The sequence below is a fragment of the Molothrus ater genome, chromosome 6 (assembly GCF_012460135.2).
Source record: "Molothrus ater isolate BHLD 08-10-18 breed brown headed cowbird chromosome 6, BPBGC_Mater_1.1, whole genome shotgun sequence".
NCBI classification, from domain to species: Eukaryota; Metazoa; Chordata; class Aves; order Passeriformes; family Icteridae; genus Molothrus; species Molothrus ater.
Genome location: NC_050483.2, coordinates 11,625,738 through 11,647,280, shown reverse-complemented (window position 1 = coordinate 11,647,280; position 21,543 = coordinate 11,625,738). Strand labels below are relative to the sequence as shown.

The 21,543-nt window shown below is 40.2% G+C and overlaps 1 protein-coding gene across 1 annotated transcript in view; it reads right to left on the bottom strand.

Moving 5' to 3' along the window:
* Positions 1-1,336: 1,336 nt before the first annotated feature.
* TRIM66 (tripartite motif containing 66) overlaps positions 1,337-21,543 on the bottom strand; it is a 45,464-nt gene continuing 25,257 nt past the window's right edge. The window contains exons 11-20 of the mRNA XM_036383852.1: positions 12,791-13,063; positions 12,357-12,585; positions 9,176-9,236; positions 8,314-8,488; positions 7,183-7,475; positions 5,572-5,695; positions 4,202-4,276; positions 2,914-3,066; positions 2,054-2,272; positions 1,337-1,739 (exon numbers count right to left, since the gene is read on the bottom strand). Coding sequence (XP_036239745.1) covers positions 1,680-1,739; positions 2,054-2,272; positions 2,914-3,066; positions 4,202-4,276; positions 5,572-5,695; positions 7,183-7,475; positions 8,314-8,488; positions 9,176-9,236; positions 12,357-12,585; positions 12,791-13,063 — 1,662 coding nt within the window. The 3' untranslated portion in view covers positions 1,337-1,679. The remainder of the gene's footprint in view (positions 1,740-2,053; positions 2,273-2,913; positions 3,067-4,201; positions 4,277-5,571; positions 5,696-7,182; positions 7,476-8,313; positions 8,489-9,175; positions 9,237-12,356; positions 12,586-12,790; positions 13,064-21,543) is intronic.

Sequence of the window (21,543 nt, the reverse complement as noted above, 5' to 3'; positions counted from 1 at the left end):
TAGATTAGTAAAAGATAGTTCTTTGGTGGAGGAACTGAGAAGAAATTAAACCTGTAGCATAGATAAAGGTGATTAATTCAGTGACAAACCTGCACTCATTGTCCTGTGCCAAGACTCTCACTGTTTTGAGGAATTTGACAGAAAGCAAACATATATTAATTCACAATTAGAAAATGTAAAGGCTGTCCCTTCATCTCACAGTTTGCCAGTCGGTTTCTAATACCCAGATTTTCACTTCTCCAAAGAAAAGGAAAGATTAGCACACTACCAGGTAAAGGGCAAACAGTAAGTCCCACATTGTAGAATACAACATTCATGTCTTATTACTATTTCATATATAAACCTTTAAAGTGTTATCTAAAATAACATACATGGTTACTAGACAAAATAGCCCATATAAACTATGCTGAAAATATCATCTTTATTTACAGGAGCCTAATTAAAATGAACTTTATTGTGTTTGAGGTCTGCAACAACCTCCTGTGCCAGAGCTAGGCCCCGGCCCGGACTGTTCTGCTGGGCAGAGCTCTAAGGAGGAAGATGCCCCTCACACACATGAGGAAAGCACTGGCCATGCAGAGATGTGGCTCACCTGCTGCTGGAAGGGGTGGGAAGCAGCTTGCAAACTTTCACTCTTTGCTCAGGTGTGATGCCTTGCTACCCATCTCACCCTTCATACTTTACGTACAATCTTTGTTCAAGCGAGCTCTAAATCTGCTCTTGGTTGTATTCTGCCTATACATTGTGAAATTTAGCAAAAAAAAAAAAAGAAATCATAACCTTTCTGTTTGAGCTTCTACATTATCATCATCTTCTAGCACTGCTGATAATCACAGCTACAGGTAATAAGCAAAAAGAAAATCAGAAATAAATTACATTATTTTATAGGCACTTCTAAAACCATGTAATTCACTCCATAGTTAATTTGCTGAATTCCAATATCTACTTTATAGAAAAACAACTGCCTTGGGTTGTATAAAAATGCTGCCTTTGAGAGCTACAAAATCCCACACTGCTTTACCAAGCATGAATTAGATTCCAGAAGAAGGATGCCTTGCAAACAGAGCACCCAGTATGCGCTGAAAACCAGCCTTCACAGAGCCCCACTGTTAGCATTACTATCACTTGTTCTTTCCTGATTTAATGAAAACACCGTGCTTGAAAAGAAACAGCTAATCAGATAATCACATTATCTCACAGGTTTTGGAGCAGCCAAGTTCCCAGAAAAATCATTGAATAAGACAACAGGATTACAGCTTTAATGGCTACATGTTGTATTTGTCACAAAGCATGGCCAACATTCACACTGAGGCTGCAAGATTATTACATGGTTACCTGTGCTCTACAAAATAGAGATGCCACATTGAGAAACAGTACTGCAGTATGAAGTATTATTAGGATGTTATTTTTATTATTGTTTATCATTACCTATGACCAAGACATTAGTACTTCAGTGTAAACACTGTGAAACATACATGTGATTTAACAGATGGGATATTGACAGATTTAAACATAAACATTTTGGATCTGTTGTCTATCCACAAGATCTAGAAATAAGGCATATGGTCAGCAGAATAGGAGAGTTTCAATAAACAGCCCGAGCGCTTTGCTTTCCTCCCACACACCTTAACTCTGCCAGTCATGCTGCTGGATTCCTCAAATCTCATATCTTGAGGAGGTCATACCTGAGGAAGGCTGTTAGCTGGCTGAAACATCATTCTTTTAGTTTTTTCGCTGTCCTGTGTACAAAGGAAACAAACAATGAATAGCTAAACGGCTTAATCTTTTTACAAACCCTGACAGAGCTTTCTGCTAGGAAGATAACTGCGCAGCCTGAGAGGCTTCATTTGCTCCTGCTCGCGCATTTATACACATCTGACACTTTATTCCACTCAAGGGACCGTGACATAACATGTAGAACTGATCACACATCCGTGATAGAAGCTTGACAGCTTTCTCAGACAGCCCTGCCAAAACTTCCCATCAGTAGCTGTAAACAGAGTTAGCAGGGAGGCCACTTGGCAACCAAGTGCTTTTGCTTTTGCAATCTTACAGCGTGGCGCCGTTTCCTTTTGGGCTGCACGCACTCCTGCCCGTATGACGGCCACTGGAAATCCTGGGATGGCACTGGGCTGTTCTGGCTCTCCACGTCTTCAGAATCAGAGTCATCCTGCTGCATTGAAGGGAAATGCCTGTCTGGATAGATCTCTCTCAGTTTGTCCTCAAAGAACTCATCCAGGCATCGTCCAGCCTCAGCAACCTCGGAATCCGGCTGTGAGGGAATGAATAACTGTTCAGTGCTAGCACACACACAAATCATCTAGGATCAAACCCAAATAACTACCCCACCCCAACATCTCTCCTTGGCTCTGTCTGCTACATCTCTATTAGTCTCTGCACACTGCCTACAGCCCATTAGTCCCTCTGCATTTCCAGTGTAAGTAAAAACCAGATGCTGTTAAGGAGCACATTTGTGCACCTCCAAGAAGTAGAGATGTGCAGTGAACTAGAAAGAACAGCAGTCAAATTCCTAACCCCTGCTTAGGAATTTTTGAGCATTTTATTTTCCCTAGGTATTTTGCTGGCTGTGACTGGCTTCCTACAGCAAAATTTCCATATTCCATAAATCTCACAGCAACATTGCATAGAGTTGTCTGTGAAGATGTCCCTCTTTAATTTTAGATCCATATGTATCTCAAGTTCTCAGATATGTATATAACTCATACAAACTTCACTCCTGTCATTTAAAGAAACCCTGACATAATTTCCAAAGAATAAAACTGATTAATACTTCTGTTTATCCCAATCCTACATCTGACTTCCATGGAAGCAGTAGTTGCACCAGTGTGACAGCCACTGAAAGAGCCAACCCCTGCTTTGTGTCCCCCCAACCCATGCATTTTAGAAACATACATAATTGAACTTTGCACAGTTCCAAAACATGAGACGCACGTCAGTCACAAGTTCCTCGGGTGCAGAGTAGTGGGACTTGTCCTTTTTTTGCAGCTTCCTTCGTATGGTGGACAAATCCATTGGTCTTTTGATGATCTGATAATAATGCCGAGCCTGCAATAAGAATAAAAGGCAGGTATGTGACATTTTTCATTAAAACATTTCCTCTCCAGTGACTTCTATGCAATTTTGGACAGAATTCATTGCAGAGGGGTCCTTGCATCAGGGTAGAGAGCTCTAATCTTTTAGTGGCTACACTTGCACATCATCTTCCTGGGTGCTTTTTGATTTGATTAAAACATACTTGTTTTCAAGATTGGTCCTAAAAATAGCACACTTCAGTGACTACTCTGCTGCTTGCACTTTGTAAAGTTTTCCCCAGATAACCATAACTGAAATTTAACCATGATCAATAATATATGTAACATTGATAACTAGCTGACATTTTCCCCAAGCAATTACGAAAAGAACGTGCTGTGATACTTTCAGCTGATAATGTGGGAAGTAGTCTGTCAAGAGTGACTCAAAATAGGATACTGTGCACTCTTTTAAAAGTTCAACAAAACTTTCTTCAGTGGGCACCAGCTACCAGGATTTCCCAGTTCTTAAATCTTTCAGGGTCTAAACCTACTTGTCAACTAATTTGTTCCATAAGTTCATTACAAGCTTTATTAGGTGGAATGGGTTTTATATCATTATTTGAACTACTCCTTCACATAAAACGTTTATTTTTCCCCCTCTTCAACTTTTAATACATGGTGCTCTATTGTTACAATAGTGTAAGTCTCCACCTTCCTTAAAGCAAGCAGTTAATGTTGCAAATGTGGAGTAGATGGATGAAGCAGATATCCCTACATCTTGCCTGCACAGTCACATTTACCTTCTGTGTGCACAGCACAAGAAAACAGGGAGTTCAGGGTTGCTTCTAGAGAAAACTTCTCTTATGGCTGTACAATATTCTCCATGTACACGGCAAGTCAACTCTTAAAAAATCACTGGAACCCCTCATAGACCTTTGCCATTCTACCAGCTTCTTAAATTGGCACTCAGACATGGCCTGAGCACTGGCCAAATGTTTCCCTGCCTCTGGCCTGATGCCTTCAAGGCACTTGGAAGAGGCAAACATGAACCCTTCCCTAGGAATCAATACTCTTCAGAAAAAACCCTCATGAATATCTTTCAAGAAGACAAAGGAGAAGCTTGTGAGGCTCTCTGGATTCTCTCTGATCCCTGCACATGCAGTACTTACCAGGGGGCTGACAGGTTCATGGAATGGGAGGCTCATACTGCTGCAGAACAGGGAGAGCACCAGCTTTTCACACTTCTGTGGAAGCCAAAATTGTAATAAATTTTAATTCAAAACAAGGGAGTTTCATTATTACCCTTAGTTAATCAATCATACTAATAAAAAAGTGAATTCTCAAATTAATTTCTGATGCAAAATGGCACACTTCACTCTAGTCAGGGGGACACATTTTGCCTCATAGCATTGTTACACCTTGGAAAATAAGGATAGTAAAGAAATGCAAGAAAATAAATATTTTCCTGGAAATTCTTGGGAATTAATCACTATCATTATTTACTTTAGATCTGTGCTCCAGATCTATTCCTCGGCTCTCAACTGGGAGATAGCAACAATGTAGAAAGAGTTAAATGGCCAATGTTGCCCACTGCTCATATCCATTCATGACAACCAATGTAAGTTGGTAGTACTGCATGAAAACTATTCCCTTTAATCATCATTAACTTGTAAAACACACTAGTGTTTGGCTCATTTATTAGTGAAAAAAAATGCACTACACAAAGATTATAAGCCATATTTTCTCACAAACAATGGAAATTTTAATCAACTAAATTTTCTAAATAGGACTTCACTATTCAAGACCCAAATCCCAATAATATTTGCCCAGTGGTACCAATCCAGTAGAAACAGGGCCAGCTCATCATCTGCGGTCAGTTGTGCGGACTCCTCCTCCCTGTCCAGTAATCACCAATATACACATCACATCTATATTGCGTTTGTGCCTTCCAAATACTATGGACTTTAGGAAAAGGCCATTATTTAATGAAAGATTTGGTAGAGAAAACTAGTGATAGGTATGCAAAGTGATAAGCTTTCCTCTAGGCTGAGTTAAGAGACAAAATATCTTCAAGGGAACTAATGGAATATATGAAGAAGACTGTTTGATGATTTCAATCCAACTTTAAAGTGTCCAAAAAATATCTTTATCACAAAAATGTCATTGCACTGGCCCAAGTAGATGTCTGAGAAGGTGCCAGGTTTTAAAGGAAAAAGATTCAGTGTCACAAACCAGGCAAAACTGACTCATGGAAGCTCTGCTCCTGAGTATGACTTCCCTGTTCAAAGTAGAAAAGAATCCCACATCTGCCTGCTTCATCTCTCTATAACATTTTTATATTGAAGAGCAATGCCTAGAAAGAAGACCAGCTAATACACAAAATAATATACAACCAAACAATAACAATGCTTTTGTTGTATTTACTGCAGTGCGGAACGTTTGAGTAGCAGCCAAGTGAAAACCATCTCATGAAAAAGCAAAGCCCCATGCTGAGATCCTATGTCCTGCTCTAAATAGTGCACTATATAATGATTCCCACCTTCTGGTCACAGTCCCCCAGGCCACACTGTGCATTGTAGCTGTGGCTGTAGCGTGTGTTCTCACAGTCATACTCCACCTCTGGCTTCGCGGGGTTACGGCAAAGCGAGCACACCCATTCCCCCCTGCAAAACAAGAAACCAAACAAAACTCATGGGGAATTTTCTCCACACCCTTGTCAAACAGCAAATCTCAGGAATCACCATTTGGAAAGCCTCATCCTCAACTAGCATTATGATAGCAGGCAATCTGAAGCCCATTGTACTAGATATTTTTCATTGGATTTGAATCCAGTTAGAAGTATAATCATTTCAGATTCTATTCACACTTTTTTTCCGGTCACAGAGGAAAAGAAAACTACAAAATTAAGTTTGAAATAATCTACCAGTAGTGTATGCAGCCGGTAGATTCAAGTTCTGCTTTGAAAAAAAACACTAAGGAAAAACAGGCAGCAACTGGTTCATAAGACAAACCCAGACCCTTTTGATAACTGAGATATTTATTATCAATTGATACAATAATTGATATATTTATCTAAGAAATCAACATTATCAGAAAAGGTGTGATAATAACACAGGTCCCCAAACCAAACAGACATAATCCTGCAAGGGCATGTGTGTCCATGCTAGTAGATGCATTTTCAGAAACCTTTGAAGAATTTTGTGAAGGCAGTGATGCAACTTCTACAACATCAGGGTCTGAATAGCTACAGATGAAGATATATTCAAGAATTATGAACCTATAACTTTAGTTAAGGGAATTAATTTACTTCATTAGGGTTTAACTTTGCCTTTAAAGTTTATTCTAACAGGAAAGCTTGGTTTTCACAGTGCTTTGAAACTAGAAGGTAATAACTCCACTACCAGAGAACAGAATGAAATCCAAGAGCTGAAAAGTCCTGGTTTTTAAACAGAAAGGAGAAACCAGAATCTCCAAATTAATACCTTACAACATATTTTTCTCAGCTGAGACAATGATTTGAGCTTGGTTCAAATGAAGTAGACTTTGGTTCCACTTAGTAATGATTTATAACAAACTTAGAATTGCATACCACAGTAATGCACATTATTCAGTCTCACTTTAAAGTTTGGTATGTGGACATGTGTCTATTTCTGGTTCATTGCATACAATCCATCTGTGACAAGTTGCAAGAGATTGTATCTTAGGGAAAGCAATGACTGAAATATTTCCACAAAAGCCCTGATAATCCTACATTTTCCATAAAATTGCTAACAAACTGAATAAAAACTCACTGATTGCCCTTCCCTTGTGCTAGTCTCTGTTCTGCCAAGAACTGATGTCTACACTCTAGATGCTACATGAGAATTAGGTTTTTTTTTTTTCCAGTGAGTCACATGAAAGTTTAAGTTCAGGTCTGCCACCTCCTTTGCTGTACAGGCCAGTTAACTGCAGAAAGGGCACAGTGACAGGAAACAGTTCTTTTTCATAATTCATCTAGTTCCTTGCATGTAAGACAAAAAAAAAGTATCAAAAAAAGGCAAGTGAGAGATGCAGCCCTTGCATAAGCCTGAAACACCAATCCCTGAGGATATCTTCTGCCCCCAGGCAGTGAGCAGGAACAGCACAGTAGTGAAATGTCATCCATACTCACACTGGAAAGCTGAGCAGGGCTGGAACATGGCAGGAGAGATGGAAGACCTTGGGGCAGTGATCACAGCACAACAGTTCTCCTCCATTAAGACACACAGCACAGAAATCCTCATTTTCAATTGGACTGACTTCCTGAGTAACTGGGGATTTTTTCATGCTGGAGATGCCATTGCTGAGCTTCTGATCAACAGATGGGGATTGTGTCTGTCCTGCAGCCTGGGAGATGAGAAATCTCCCACCCTCTGAGTTCTCCTCTTTGGACTTCTGTCCTTCAGCTGGACTATCTTTATTTATCTTGAAGGAAGAAAAATCTGGGATCACACAATCATCATTTTCACACATCAGCATAAAGCATCACTGGTTATCTGCAGATAGCCAAGTACTTACTGTACTTGGAAGGCACAACTACCAACAATTTTCCAACAAGTGCTTCCAAGTGCTTCTCTGCAGTGAGCTCTACTGGGGTTCAGGAGATCCCCACCCTTGGCATTTGCCACTGGCTAGCCAGGTCACCTTGGTCAGGTCATTTCCTCCACACAGCGCAGTGGAGTAGCACTGTGAGAGAGCTGTGCAGATTCTACACCACAGGTGATAGAAATAGGATATTCTACAATCTCACTTGCAAATTTTATGGTAAACAGCTCAAGCCCCCCACCATGCCCCCAAAAAACCCCAAACATAAAAAAGTATAGGTCTTTTTCCCACCAGAAATTCCTGTTTCCTTCTGTGGAAAGAAGTTCACACCCAAGACTCCACTGAAGCAATAAAATACAAAGCTTTTAAAAATCTATTACACTGTGATTTCTGGGATCAGTTCATAACACTCAAATACATATTCAGGCCAGTTTTAAGCTACTTATCCTGTATTTGTAACCAGAAAGGTGAGCCAAGTTGCTCCTTAGAACATGAAAACACTACAAAGTTCCAGAAATGGAAGACGCAGGGAGCTCCACTTGAGCTCTGCAGGAGCAAGCTCAAAGCTGTACTGTCTTTACCACAACCCATCACAAAAGTACCTGAGGGTCAAACAAATCAGCAGACTTTTTTACTGCACAAAATTCCAGAAACTGTGCCTGCAAACCAGTGGGATAAAGGGCAGAAGGCAGGTAAATCCCAAAGAAAATCCCCTCACCTTTATAGACATGCTTGAGGAGCGTGTGCCACACTCAATGACCAGGAGGAAGTTGCCCTCCTGCTCGTTGTGCTGTGGCTGGAGCTTGAACACCGGCAGCTCGCCCACCTCCGAGGCAGAGATCTGCAGGCGCTCCAGCCGCACGTAGGGGATCCTCTGCTCCTTTGGGGCACCTCTGCAGCCAAAAGGACAAGTGATTAAATTCATCCACATGCCACAGAATTCTCCTCCGCCCTCAGTTTCGTGCACCATTGTTTGTGCTCCTTTTCCCCTGTGACTCTGGCGGCCAAACGCTGAAAATCTTGATTTTTTTTCACAAACCAATTCTTCAAGAAATGTGAATGCAATCACTTTAAATTAATCATATGTGTATCACATTACTAACTCCTGTGCTAAAGCTTTGCCCTGATCTGAATATTCTTAATTACCACAATTAAAGTCATACTTTATACTTTTCAGTGTGGCTGGTTTCAACAGGAGCACAGCACATCATCAACTTTACCATATTATCACAGCAGTGGCTGAAAATCAAATTTTATAAAATTGTTGAGGTAATGTTAATCCTGTTCCCATTATATCTTTTAGCTTTCATTGGGGCTTAACATTTTCTAATTGTTAAAGTGAGATAAGCTTGCAAGTGTTTATTCATTCTGGAAAATTACACAGAAATACATGAATTCACCACTTCTTTTCCATTGCTGTTTTCAAGTTGGAGAGCATTTTACAACTTTCAGAACTAATACCTATAAGGAATCTAGAAATCTTTTTAAGTTCTCCATCATCGTTAAGTATGACAAATTTTCTAAATACATGCATAAAATTTCACAGCCAGTGCTTTTGTATAAAAAAAAGACTCTGCTACCTGACATTCTGATTGCTTTTCATATCCATTTCAAAATGTTCCTTTTCACAGTTATTGGAATCTGGAACAGAAGATAAGAAAATGAATAAAATATTTATAATATCACAGGCAGATTAGAGTAGAAAGTACTTCAATATTCATGTACTTCTGACTGGTGTTTAATATGATATCATAAGTGAAATATGGAATAGTTTCATCTATATGTATAGAAAATGTGCATGCTATTTTCTGTTCTGGTGCAGAGTCTTTGTCTTTCCTTTTTACTTTTAACCACAGCTTCTGTTCTAAATAGAAGGAGCATATATGAAATATTTTGTAGAAATTATTTCTTTCCCAGGGAATTATTTATGTACACAGCCATATCACATACATCCATATAAATGAAACAACATAAGTAATCCTCTTTGCCATACAGCCTTCACTTGAGAAAAACAGACCCAATGAGGTCTGAACCTCCAGGGCTCAGGAAATCTTTGTGGTCTCCAGCTCTATGCTAAGAAGCTTCTGAATAATTCCAGTTACTTGAAAACAGGAAGTAAATTGTGTCTCCCATCTGCCACCACAGGACAAAAGTTAACACTACAATTCCTTTCTTTCCTCCAGTGTCTGGAACATATAAACACATGAACTCAAAACTATCTGCTATTTATTTAGCTGTAGCTTTATGTAGCTGTATCACATTTGGCTGTAGTTTTTACTGATATTAAACACAAGTAATAGCACAGTTCTGGGGAGATGGGATAGGATAGAGACAAATGCCTCAGTGGATGTCCTCAGAAATACAAGTCCACTGAAAAATTTTGTAATCTCACCTTTTGTTAGGAATTAGTTTGACACAGCCAATACAAACAAGAAATAAACACAATATCGTTGTTATCTTGAGATAAGAGAGGGCCAGGAAAAGATGATTTTTAAAAGAAAGTCTAGCTCAGGTCAACAGTACCTGCCACAAGGAACAATAAAATGAAGACTAACAAGGAAAGGTGCATTTCACATCACACCTAAGGCATTATTCACTTGTGATTGTTGCTCAGGGGAAGGGTGGGTAGCCCTGTCATGGACAGAATTCCTAAAGGAGACTGCACACCGAGCTGAAGGAGCAGCTCTTGTTGCACAGTGTCAAAGCAGAGGATGTTCTAGTGGTGCTGGCTTCCTACATTAACCAACATTTCCATCAGCAGCTGGGCCCATCAAAAAATACTGCCTGTAAAATTCGTGGGAAACACCAAACTAGAGGGGTTGCACTGTGGAGAATGTTTTCAGTTAAAAATAGACCTTAGTGCATCAGAGGAAAAAAATCTCCTAAATCAGTAGGACTGAATTGAGGTAACTGTGCTCATGAAGGGTCAGATGAATGTAATCCCAAAGAAAAACAACTGGCTAGGAAAATGTTCTTGGAAGGAATTAAGAGTTAAAGTGAGCTGTTCTCTACACAGTCAACATGCTGCTGCTGCAGAAGGGAGGAATGCCATCCTGCAGGGTATCACCAGCAGCAAGGAATGTAAAACACAAGGAGCTGATACTCTGATTCTGCATGGCATCCCAGAGCCTCAGCTGAGCACTGCATTTGGCTGTGGGCAGCCCTCCTTAATTGCAGAGAACCCAAAATAGCACAGAGGAATGAGGTGGTTTTGAAAAAAAAATCAAACTCCTGACCCATGAGGAGAGGCTGAAACCATCAGATTTGTTTAGTCTAGGAAAGAGAAGAGGAGGGAAGGGTGTTTATGCAAGTCATAAGAAAGAAAAGTGGCTGTAAGAGGGAAAATGATCACAGTACAATTTTTACCACATCCCATGTGCCTAGGATAAGAATAATTTTGTTTTAAATTAGGCTGAAATGTTTAGGTTTGCTATTAGAAAAGGATGAGTCACTGGAGACATTTACCAGAAGGAATGAAGCTTGGCAGCACAGCATTGCTGAAGCCAGCAAGTCCTACCCAGAGCCACCAGCAGAGTCAGCATTGCCTTTGCAGCAGAACTCACGTTTTATGATGCACTGGTGACTGTAACTCCTCACTGCATGCCCCTAAATGCTGTCAGGATGAGAACTGCCCACTCCTGATCCTTCCTTGTGAAAAGGGAGCAGCACTGAATTCAACACTCAAGGCTTTCCAGCCTCTTGCACATCAGGGCCTGCATTTTATACCCAGCAAATTTGTAGCATCCGCTACTGACAGTAGTGAGACTCTGAATGCTGGGGGTGCCCCTGTGTGTGGTGTCACACAACCCACCCCAGATACCACATTGCTGCTCCTCCCCAAGACCCTTCAGCCTGCCTGAGGCACAGCTTTTTAGGGGTGCCCCTGCTTCTTACAACTCACACAAATGATTGTGCCATAATTGCCACGTTTTGGCATGGGACATTGAAGAGAAGACAAATACATTTCCTTGGCTCACTGGGCTAGGCCTCCTTTGTACTAATTAGAATTCTCTGAATAAAAATACAGCACAGAGAGAGAAATATTAATTCATCTTTTATAGAGAAATGCAGCCAAATATTGGCATAAGTCATGGGATAACAGCTTGATCCTGCAATCCCTTGCTTGCATGAATAGTCCCATTGACTTTCAGAGTTTGCAGGAATGAGGCTTTAGAGTGTAGCACAATGATGTTGGCAATTTGCCCATAAAAAGAGTTAAGTAAAGTCTAATTCTCCATTAGGGCTGAAGAAATAGGCCTTGGCTGAAGGGAATGTTCCACAGTAGACAGAGCCAAGCAAAGGCACATGCTGAGCAACGTGTTAACAAAAATTTGGTATGCTACTGATGTGAAGGACTTAGCAGAAGGCAGATTACATTTTGGAAGTAATGTGGGTTTTTTTAATTGAATTTGGACTCTTCAAACCAGCTCTTCAGTAGTCATAACTGCAGGTCTCATTAACAGGAGTGCCTCTAAGAGAACTAATACTCCAGGTACTTCACACAGTCACACTCGTTTCTGGTTCACAGATGAGGGATGTCACAAATTAAAAGCATATCATTTCCATGTTTTTCCTCCACAAATGAGATCAAACACACTTTTCCATTGGATTAAGTACTCTGATAACATTTGAAGCTTGCTGGAAAAGCACATTTACATATAAGTATATTAATAGGCATACTGCTTTACCACGCTTGCAATGCACAGTGCTAAGAAAGAAAAAAGCTCCAAAACCTAAAGGAAATAATTAAAAGCCTGGTACCTTCTTTGCTTCTAGGTTGTCTCATTCTGGCATTCACAGGCAGGAAAGAAGTGTTGCTGAGCAGTTCAGAAGGAGAAGTGCAATGCTGAGGCTTTTTGATTGAAAGATTAATAGGTTCTTCCATCACTTTTTGCATAGAAAGAGTTAATTCATTAACTACCTCTTGCCCAGCAGTGGCCAAGCTGTTTTCTAGAAGACAATCCACAGCACTGAAGTCTTCATTTTCTAGCTGCAGGGAGAGGGGGAAAAAGAAATGCAAAACTCAATTATGAGTTTTCCTTCTTTTCATGTTAAGAATATAATTTGTAGTCAGTCTCCAAATACCAGATAAGGAAAACTTTAATTGAAACAGTATTTTGACTGTTTCACCAACAATAACGTGCTGTAAAGGGAAGTGGATTCCCTCTGAGCAGAGGAGTTTGAGCCATCCCTACCTTGCATTTAGTGCCTCCCTGGAGTGCATCACCTGGTGCAAGGGCAGCAGGAGCCCCAGGGCTGGGGTCACTGGGAGCCCTGCCCAGGGCCAGGCTGTAGCTGGGCAGGGGCTCTGCTGCAGTGTCACACTCACAGAGGGCGTTTGGGGACGGGCCAGGTGTCACAGCAGCTGCGCCTTTCACCTCTGGGTCGGCTGAGCTGGATAACCTCGTGGGAGATAATTCCATTTCTGCACCGTTTGGAAAGCCCACAAAGCTTAGGGATGCTGAACGCTGGGAAAAGCAAAAAGAAGAAAAAAATCCAATATATTAATCAGCTTTTCAGCAGCAAAATGCTACTGTTCTTTCTGTAATAGATGAGATGCTCAGTTTCAGCTTGACATAATCAAACAGTTGTGTCACAAGGGCTGTAAGAATCTATTATAATCCTATGCTGTTTCTAAAAGCTTTAGATTCTCCACCATTAAAACTGAAAATGGAGACAACTGGGTTACTCTTCTGGTGCTTACAAAAAAAGTCTTCCTTAGATCAATTCAAGGGATTCTGATTTTTAACTCCTACAATGATTGGGAAATTTATGTAGAACATTGTACCAAATTAATCCTTGACTTAAACTCTATTATTTTCCATTAAATTTTCCCAGAAGAAATAAGATTCAAATATGAAATTTTGACATTTTATTAAAAGAACATCAGATCATTCAGAAAGAAGATTCAGAAGAAATAAGATTTAACTCTGACTTAAGTACATGAAGTTATTTTTCCTGTTAATGATGCTGAAAACTTTATGATAGTTAGTGAGTCGGCCCCATTAAAATCTAAAGCTCTTCCCCTTTAAATAACATAGATTAAATGCAGAAATATCCTACATGTACTAATGAGGAAACATGTCCAGTTTCCAAAGAAAGGAATATTTACCAAAGCATCAATGTACATTTTTTGCTGTCTCATGATTTGTTACTACCAAACCCACAGAGACACTGCTACACAAACCAAAGCAAACCCACTCATCTAGGTGACCTCCCTAAGCTGCCTCACACCCTGGAATGGGGGACTCTATTGAAAACAAGACTCTTCCAGCATCCATGCAAAGAAAACAGAAGCAATTTTGGAAGTGTCCAGATCTGTGTCACTTGAATACACAACTTTCCCTTGATTTCATCGTAGTTCACTGGCGCTTCACCCTTTACATTTGACTGACTATATCCTTCTCATTTGACTGCAATACAGTAGGTAGCACTCATTTTAATATAAATCAAGACGATAGAAATGTGTCCATTGTATCTGAATTAGAGTTTAAATTTATTGTTGTACTTATTTCTCCACTAGAGGCCTGTGGCTCAGAAGTGAAGCTGAGATAGGATCCATTTCCTACATTTAATTAGTATTTTCTCAACACATACTCCATTTGGGATTTTGATACTTTTGTCCATCTTAACCCCACAGTGGCAAAGACTGCAGCCTAGCCTGAGCTGTCAGATGTGTCTGTGTAAATCCTACCTCCTACCAGCCTTGAATTCCTCTGCTTGCAATGCACAGCAACTTTGTGCCAAGACAACACTGCCCACAGACACTAATTCCCACCCAACCATGGATGCAATTTAATTTCCTCTTTGCCAATTTGCAATAGATGTATGCAATTTGCAATTGACCATGAGAGCTTTGCCTGAAGAGTGACCACTTAATCTGATGAGACAAAATACACCTGCATTTGAGACAGAAAGAGGTCAGCTCTTGTGCAGGACCAGGGCAGGTTGGTGTCATTCTGGCACGCAGAGCTGCAGTGAGCCTGCCCTAAGCAGTCCCTCCATGTAGAAGGCACTCCAAGGAGCACTGGGTTCCTGCAGCCAGGGAATTGGTCATTCTCCCCCTCTCGAGTCCAATGGACACCCCTGAACCTAAGCTGTCTGAGCTGGAACAACTTCTTGGAAGCAGCTGGAACTGGTCACACATGTTCTTCCCACCTGACACTTGAGCAGAAAACGAGACCACGGCCAATAAGGAAAAGCACCAGAGGAGGCCCAAACTTGCCATATAGTCTGTCTGATAGAGCATTCCTAGGAATGCTGAGGTTTCAAACCAAAGTTATCTCCGTAGGTCAGCAAGGAATCCGCTTTTCAAGGCCACACATCCTAAAGTCCACAAAGATCACAAATGTTTATTTGCCACCCCAATTTGCTTGTAACAGGTTCCTGCAATTGCAGTGACAAATGGGACCTATCAAGTACACATTTACTTTTTTATTGCATCACTCATTTTATCACAAGACTTTTTCAGATGACAGAATTAACATGTGAATTGTTGCCATACCACTCACAAAAGACTAAAACAAAAAAGCAGAATTCATGCTCGAGCTGAAGATGAACTGTAATCAGCCCTTGCCTTTTCCCCTTCCTTCAGAGTCCACGGTGAGCATTAATTAAGCCCGTGTGAAGTAGCTAAATATTTATTTAGTCAGGTTCTCCAAGGCATGGAGTATCCACAAATCCCTGAGTCCATAGGAAGTACCCTACAGCTGTGCTCCATTGGGAATGGCCATGCTGAGGCATACAGGTGGCAGGCACACCACCCAGATTTGCTCCCAAGTTAACTGAAGACCTTCTGGCCATTCAGCTCCTCTAATCACTACCCACACCTTCCTTGACTCATTTACAAGCACATGCCATCATCTCATGGAGTGAGACCTGACCTTCTGTGTGCAGCTCAGGTGAAATGTTCTCCCCTCCTAAGGCAATTTAGGATTTCTCCTGGCTCCAGTGACACAAAGCTTACTTACTGGGAGTAGTCACTGGGATGACTCCTACTGAAGGAAAAAAAAAAAATGGAGACACACATGTAAGATTTTCAGGAAGGTGAAATTTAGTTGCATGGTGTGGCTATGTCCTTTTTACTCTTCTATCTAGCATCAGTTTCTTCAGAGATCTTTTTAGATTATATAAGCCAATGTAAAACCTTACTCTTGTTAAAAAGAATAATGAGGCCATCAAACTGCCATCTGTCTTTCCCTTGGGGCAAAAGTTAATTTTGTGGTTATTTTAATGATGAAGCAACATTATGATCTTTCAGTGCAAAATATTAAAACTCACAGTTAAGAACAGACACATTCCATCCTGATCCATGGAGCTGCTGTCAAGTGTGAAGTGAACAATGCACTGGGAACAAGGCTCATTAATAGACTATTAATTCACTCCCTAAAATAATCATTTCTTTTGCCATTAGCAAAAATTTCTCTTTTCCCTTGACAGTTCAGCTAGATTTTGCAAATGGGACGCCTTTAAAGGATTTATCTGTTTTATAAAAGCTCTATTGCTTTTACATTGCAACATTTGAACAACAACAAGCACTAATTATCCTCTTGGGCAGACAGTGGCTTCAGCTGTTGGTTAATTTTGAACTTTTTGACATTTTAATGTACAGTCTGGCACATTGAACTACATCTGTGTCACTATAAATGGAATTCTCATTGTCTCATAATTAATTTTGGTCTGATGATCCTTATAATATAATGGCAGCAGCATCACCACCCCAAAACGCCTCCTACCACAATTTTCTTAGCTATGGCAGTAAAAAGTAAGAAAAAAGAACATGCAAAGTGCCTGCAGAGAACAAAAAATAAACATATGGTTCAGTTCAAATATTTCTTTGATCACTGTCACATTCCAAAAAGGTCCAGCGTAAACATGCAGCACCAATACAGAAGAATTCTGAGAAGCAAATACTTACCTTGAAACAGTGGGATTAGGATTTGTTAGGATTGTTTTGGCAAAGCCTCAGGGCTGTTGACATTAAGTGTCACTGATAAAGGAAGCTAAAACTGGGAAGCGCCAATTCTCTTTGCTATGGGAGAAACACCACGCTGCAAATGGATGCAGAGTAATGAACGGCTGCTATTAAGTGGAGCAATCCCCCTGGCAGCTCATTATGCTGGAAGGTTAAACAAATGTACTACTCCAATCCAGTTGCTTAACACAGCAGCACTGATAGCACGGGCTGCACATGCTTCCCATTCCCAGTTTCAGAACAGAATCCGAAGGATTTCCTTCCCGCTTTCACGAGACAGAAAGAATCCAAATCTTCCTTAGCAATTTGTCTGAATAAACTGGAGCAGGCTTAAAGTGGAAGGAGGAAGAGATTGCATGGAGCAAGCAGCATCATGTTTTATTTATCTTCTTTTTTTCAGGTCAAAGGAAAAAGGTTTTGTAAAATTAACATTCTGGGAAATGTACCTAATTGCATTAAGCATGAAGGCATTTGTGCCGTGAGCAGCTCAATTCTATACAGTAAAAAACATACTCTGCTACTTGAGAAATTTGTAGCACCCCAAACTTCAGGCTATTGTTGCCTTCATCACTAATTCCTCAAAAATTAATAGTAATTAAGGGGAAAAAACAGCAGCAAGAAATCCATTTTGGTCCCAAGGTCAGATTTGAAGTTCTAGGGTTGGATATTAAATTATTATTACTTTCAGTCATTAAGTAATCACAACACGCTCTGTGCAATACTACCATCAAATAAAATCTGTACTCTGTTCTCCAGCACCCTTCACACAAATTTCATGAAGTTTCCAAGAAAAGAAGGAGAAGTTCCACCATGAACTATCACCACATTAGTCTCTCATGAAATGCTACCATACTTGGAATAAAAGAGAAGCCTCTCAGAGTTCTCTGAAGAGTGCACCCTGGATAGCATGGAATATTCCCTAGGATTTCCCCATTTCAGGTACTTTATGGTGCTTGAGACAAACAGAGCTCTTGAACTAAGGAGCTGGAACTTTTTGTGAATCAAAAAGAACACAACAAATATAATGCACTACACATCATTTCCAAGTGTTTACACTTTCTTTACTAATCTTGGTCACCCTGCCTCAAAAATTATTTATCAAAACCACAAAGTATGGGGAAAATGGTCCAAAACACAAAGGACCAAAGTACAGGATGGCTATCACCCAACTCTAGAGAGACAAGCAGTCCCTTTTAAGCTTCAAAAACAAACTTTCAAGAATAAATTCAACATATACCTACAAAATACAGATATTATGAATGGGGCGAATACAGAGTGATCATTCACTGTTTTTCCTAACACAAGAATTAGAAGATATCTGAACTATCAGGCAAGAGACTTAAGGTAAACAAACAGAGGAACTTCCCATGCAATGCACAACTCAGTTGGAGAACAATGCTGAGGAGTATTCTGCACTAGTATTAAAATGGACTCAAAATTGTGGTTTAGAGCTCTTTATAGACTCCTTGCCTGTGATTTTTTTCTAATTCACAGGCAAGTGGTCTTTAAAAGAGCTCTAAACCACAATTGTCTGGGTACAGCATTCAGGTCAGAAAATCCTTGAAGGGCTGGCTTTCAGAATCTGGGATAGTGGACCACCAGTTCATATTTTTCAGTTTCTGATGCCCTTCCCTAAGGATCTGCTGTTGACTATATTTCTATAGGATCAGGTGCAGCTGATCAGTGATAACTCACTAAGGCAGTGCACAACATATTCAGAGATTCACTTCGGGCAGAAGATGAACTAACAGAGGTAAGGGTCTTGCTCCAAAGTACAGAAGGGGGTGCTCTTTATGGAGTCTGAGGAGGAGAGATGTCCAGCTGGCCCTGCATCAACACCAGTGGCTGTTGCAGTGGTGCCTGAGGCTCAAATTACAAATTTTTCCTCTAGATCTACATTCATCATGACATTTCTTCAAATGCTAGATGCAGCCTGTGGACCTCTTGCTCATCACAGCCAGAAATGGCAATTAGGTACATGCAAACAAAACAGACTGGATTCCTGTTATTACTCCTGAAAATACAATTAGGCCCAAAATATCTTATTATTCTTACCTTTATCCCAGAATAGGTGACCTCTCTAGTCCTGTGCACAAATTAATAACTTGATATCATACTATGTAAAAGCAGCAAGATCATATTGTTGCAGGAGGTTGGTAACCCTTCCCACAAAACTGTTACAACTAATTGAGTACTCATTCTTTGACACTGCAAATTAGCAATTCCATAGTTTGTGTAAAATCTGTTTGCTAGAGTTTGGCACAACTCTCTGGAAATGCAGTGCAGGTAACAAAAGTTATTCAGAAATTTGTTCTCTTCCTTGCTGGCATTCTTACTGGAGAAGCTGGGTATTTAACAGGCATGGAGACAGAGCAACTCCACAATCCAAGCCAGAGGTCCTGGCTATGTGAGTGAAGTATTCTGACAGAGGAATATGAAGAGAAAAATATATCCATTTTCCACATCAACAGAAAGCTTTCATTCCTAGTGTGGCATTCTTAAAAAGGTGCTAATCAAGCCCAGAATTATGCAAAGTGCAGCACTTAACTTATATCAAACAATCAATGGTCTAAGTATAGAAACATTTATTCTGCACAAAAAAATTAATTCACAGAAAAAGATTAGTTAGAGGAATATACAGGAAGACAGAAAGACTGACAAAATATCACCATGAATGTTCCAAAATGAGCAAAACAAATGAAAACTATCCCAAAATATTTAAATCATTAACAATTAAGGTCATCTTCTCTGTACTGCTTTACAAATAAATATAATTCTCTATACAGACAATTAATCTAGTTATCAGTTAATAATATCAGATTTGTACCATAAACACATTTCAAAACTAATGCACAGAGGTTTAATAATTACATGAGCAATCAAGCCTTGCCCCACTCCAAAATAAAGGAAACCACTGAGCTAAAGAAAGCTTTTATTTCTGACCTTTTCGGACAGATCTTTGCAACCACATCACTAAACAGTTAATCCAGGTGCACACTGCTTTCTCTTTAATGGAAGAATCTCAGCAGATAGGGAATTCTGTACTCCACTAGGAATACTGTGCCTGGCTGAAGGCTGCCAGAGTTCAGCAGAAATGCAACACAAGGCCAAGAAGTCCAACAGCAAGTTTTCTCCAAAAGACAGAACAGTTCTTTCTCAGGCAGCAGGTTTATCCAGCCGTTTTCTCCACCATATTTTTCAAGTATTTCAGACTTGTCCACACTCACTACTTTCTCCATGTCTTCCAAGATGATCTTGAGAGAGATGAAATGTTCTGAATATAGCCCATGTGAGAGCACGTGGACAAACACCTATGCAGAAATTTTTGTCTGGAGATGAGTGTGAAAACATTTAATCAGGTGGACCAGATGAGAAGGAACAGACATATTCCCTTGTTCTTAAACAGGAACCAATCTCCCATTTAAACTCAGATTTAATCCAATTGTAAAGCAAAACCACTCAGACATCTTTGAGGAGCATTCATGAAGATATTTCAAGAGTTTACTTGCTGTGCTTTTCCCCTTCATCATCTCTAATTTGCCCTTGCCAGAGCTGTCAGTATCTTCACACACCCAGATGTCTTCATCCAAACAGCTCATTAGAAGAGAGGAATACAAGCACAGGTGGGGTTCTGTAGCTGTTGAACATTCTCCCTTCTTGAAGAGGTAGCAGGCACCTCAAAAACCAGACAGCCCTGTGCTTTCTGCACAAGAGGATACACTTCTCAGCACCATGAAAAAAAAAGCTTTTTTCTTTTCCCTAGAAGTATCCTCCTTTCGCCACCTTCTCAGCTTCTACAGCAACAAATCAGCCTTTTCTCCTTTATTACTCCTGCTTTTCCCAACAGACTACACTAGTCTCTCTCTCCTGCACATCTGCTTCCATTTTCTTTCCTCTTTCTGATGTTTCTTGCTTAAGCTGTTGGGAATAACCTTCCATTACAGGTCCATAAAACAGATTTCTTCGTGGCTTTCAAATCTGATTTGCACTCTGCTTCCAGGCCCACATCTCTGCAACTCCCAAAGGGATCTCCAACAATTCTCTGGATGGGTATTGCACGATGAATATGTTGCATCAACAAAGTCACATACAAAAGAAGGAAAAATAACTTGCTTTTTGAGGACAGAAAGGAAAGACAAGTACTTCCACAATATTCCACAGACAAATTCCAAGGAAAAAAAAAACCTATGAAAGTCTTCTACATGGTACACAAAATGAGTCATGCACTGAAGTAATAAACTGATTTGAAAAACCAGACTATGATGTGTTGCTTGGAGTGCTTTAAACAAGCTGTACAGAGAAGTAAAAGGCAGGTTCTCTGCTTCAAAAGCACAGGTGATATCCAGGGGCAGCAAGGATCTCCTGAAACCATTGGCTTTCCTGGTTGTGTTCATGCTGCTTCTTCAATGGCCAGAGCCTCACAGTAGGTGGGAAGACCAAAGCCTGGCTCTATTGTATAATAAAATATTCTAGATATACAGAAATTGTGATTTGTTTGCTTGTACATGAACAATGAGAAGTGTGACAGAGTTTCAGGCACCCCACCTCCAGCAGTAATTAGTGGTGCTGTTCCTGGGGCAACTATTATGAAGATTGCTTCTCAGGCCTGATTTCATCAGCACCTCTAACTCCTGCTTTATTTATTTCTTTTCAAATTAACTGCTTCTAGTACGGTGGTTAGTGACTCCTAATTATTAAATACCTAGACATAGAAGCTAGGCAGAATTTAAGCAGTGAAGAAATAGAGCATCTATTTGTTTGCCAGTTCTTGTCTAACAATCATGCCAGCCAGACCTAAACATCATCAGCCTCTAGAAGAGTTGCTCATCCTGGCACCTTACTGTGACATACACACAAGGTCAGGCTATGACTGTCTTCTAAAACTTACAAGCCATTTGGCTGACTTTTACTGCATTTTTATTTTTTCCACCTGATTGCAAACTCCAATGCAACATTCAATATTATTAAATCATG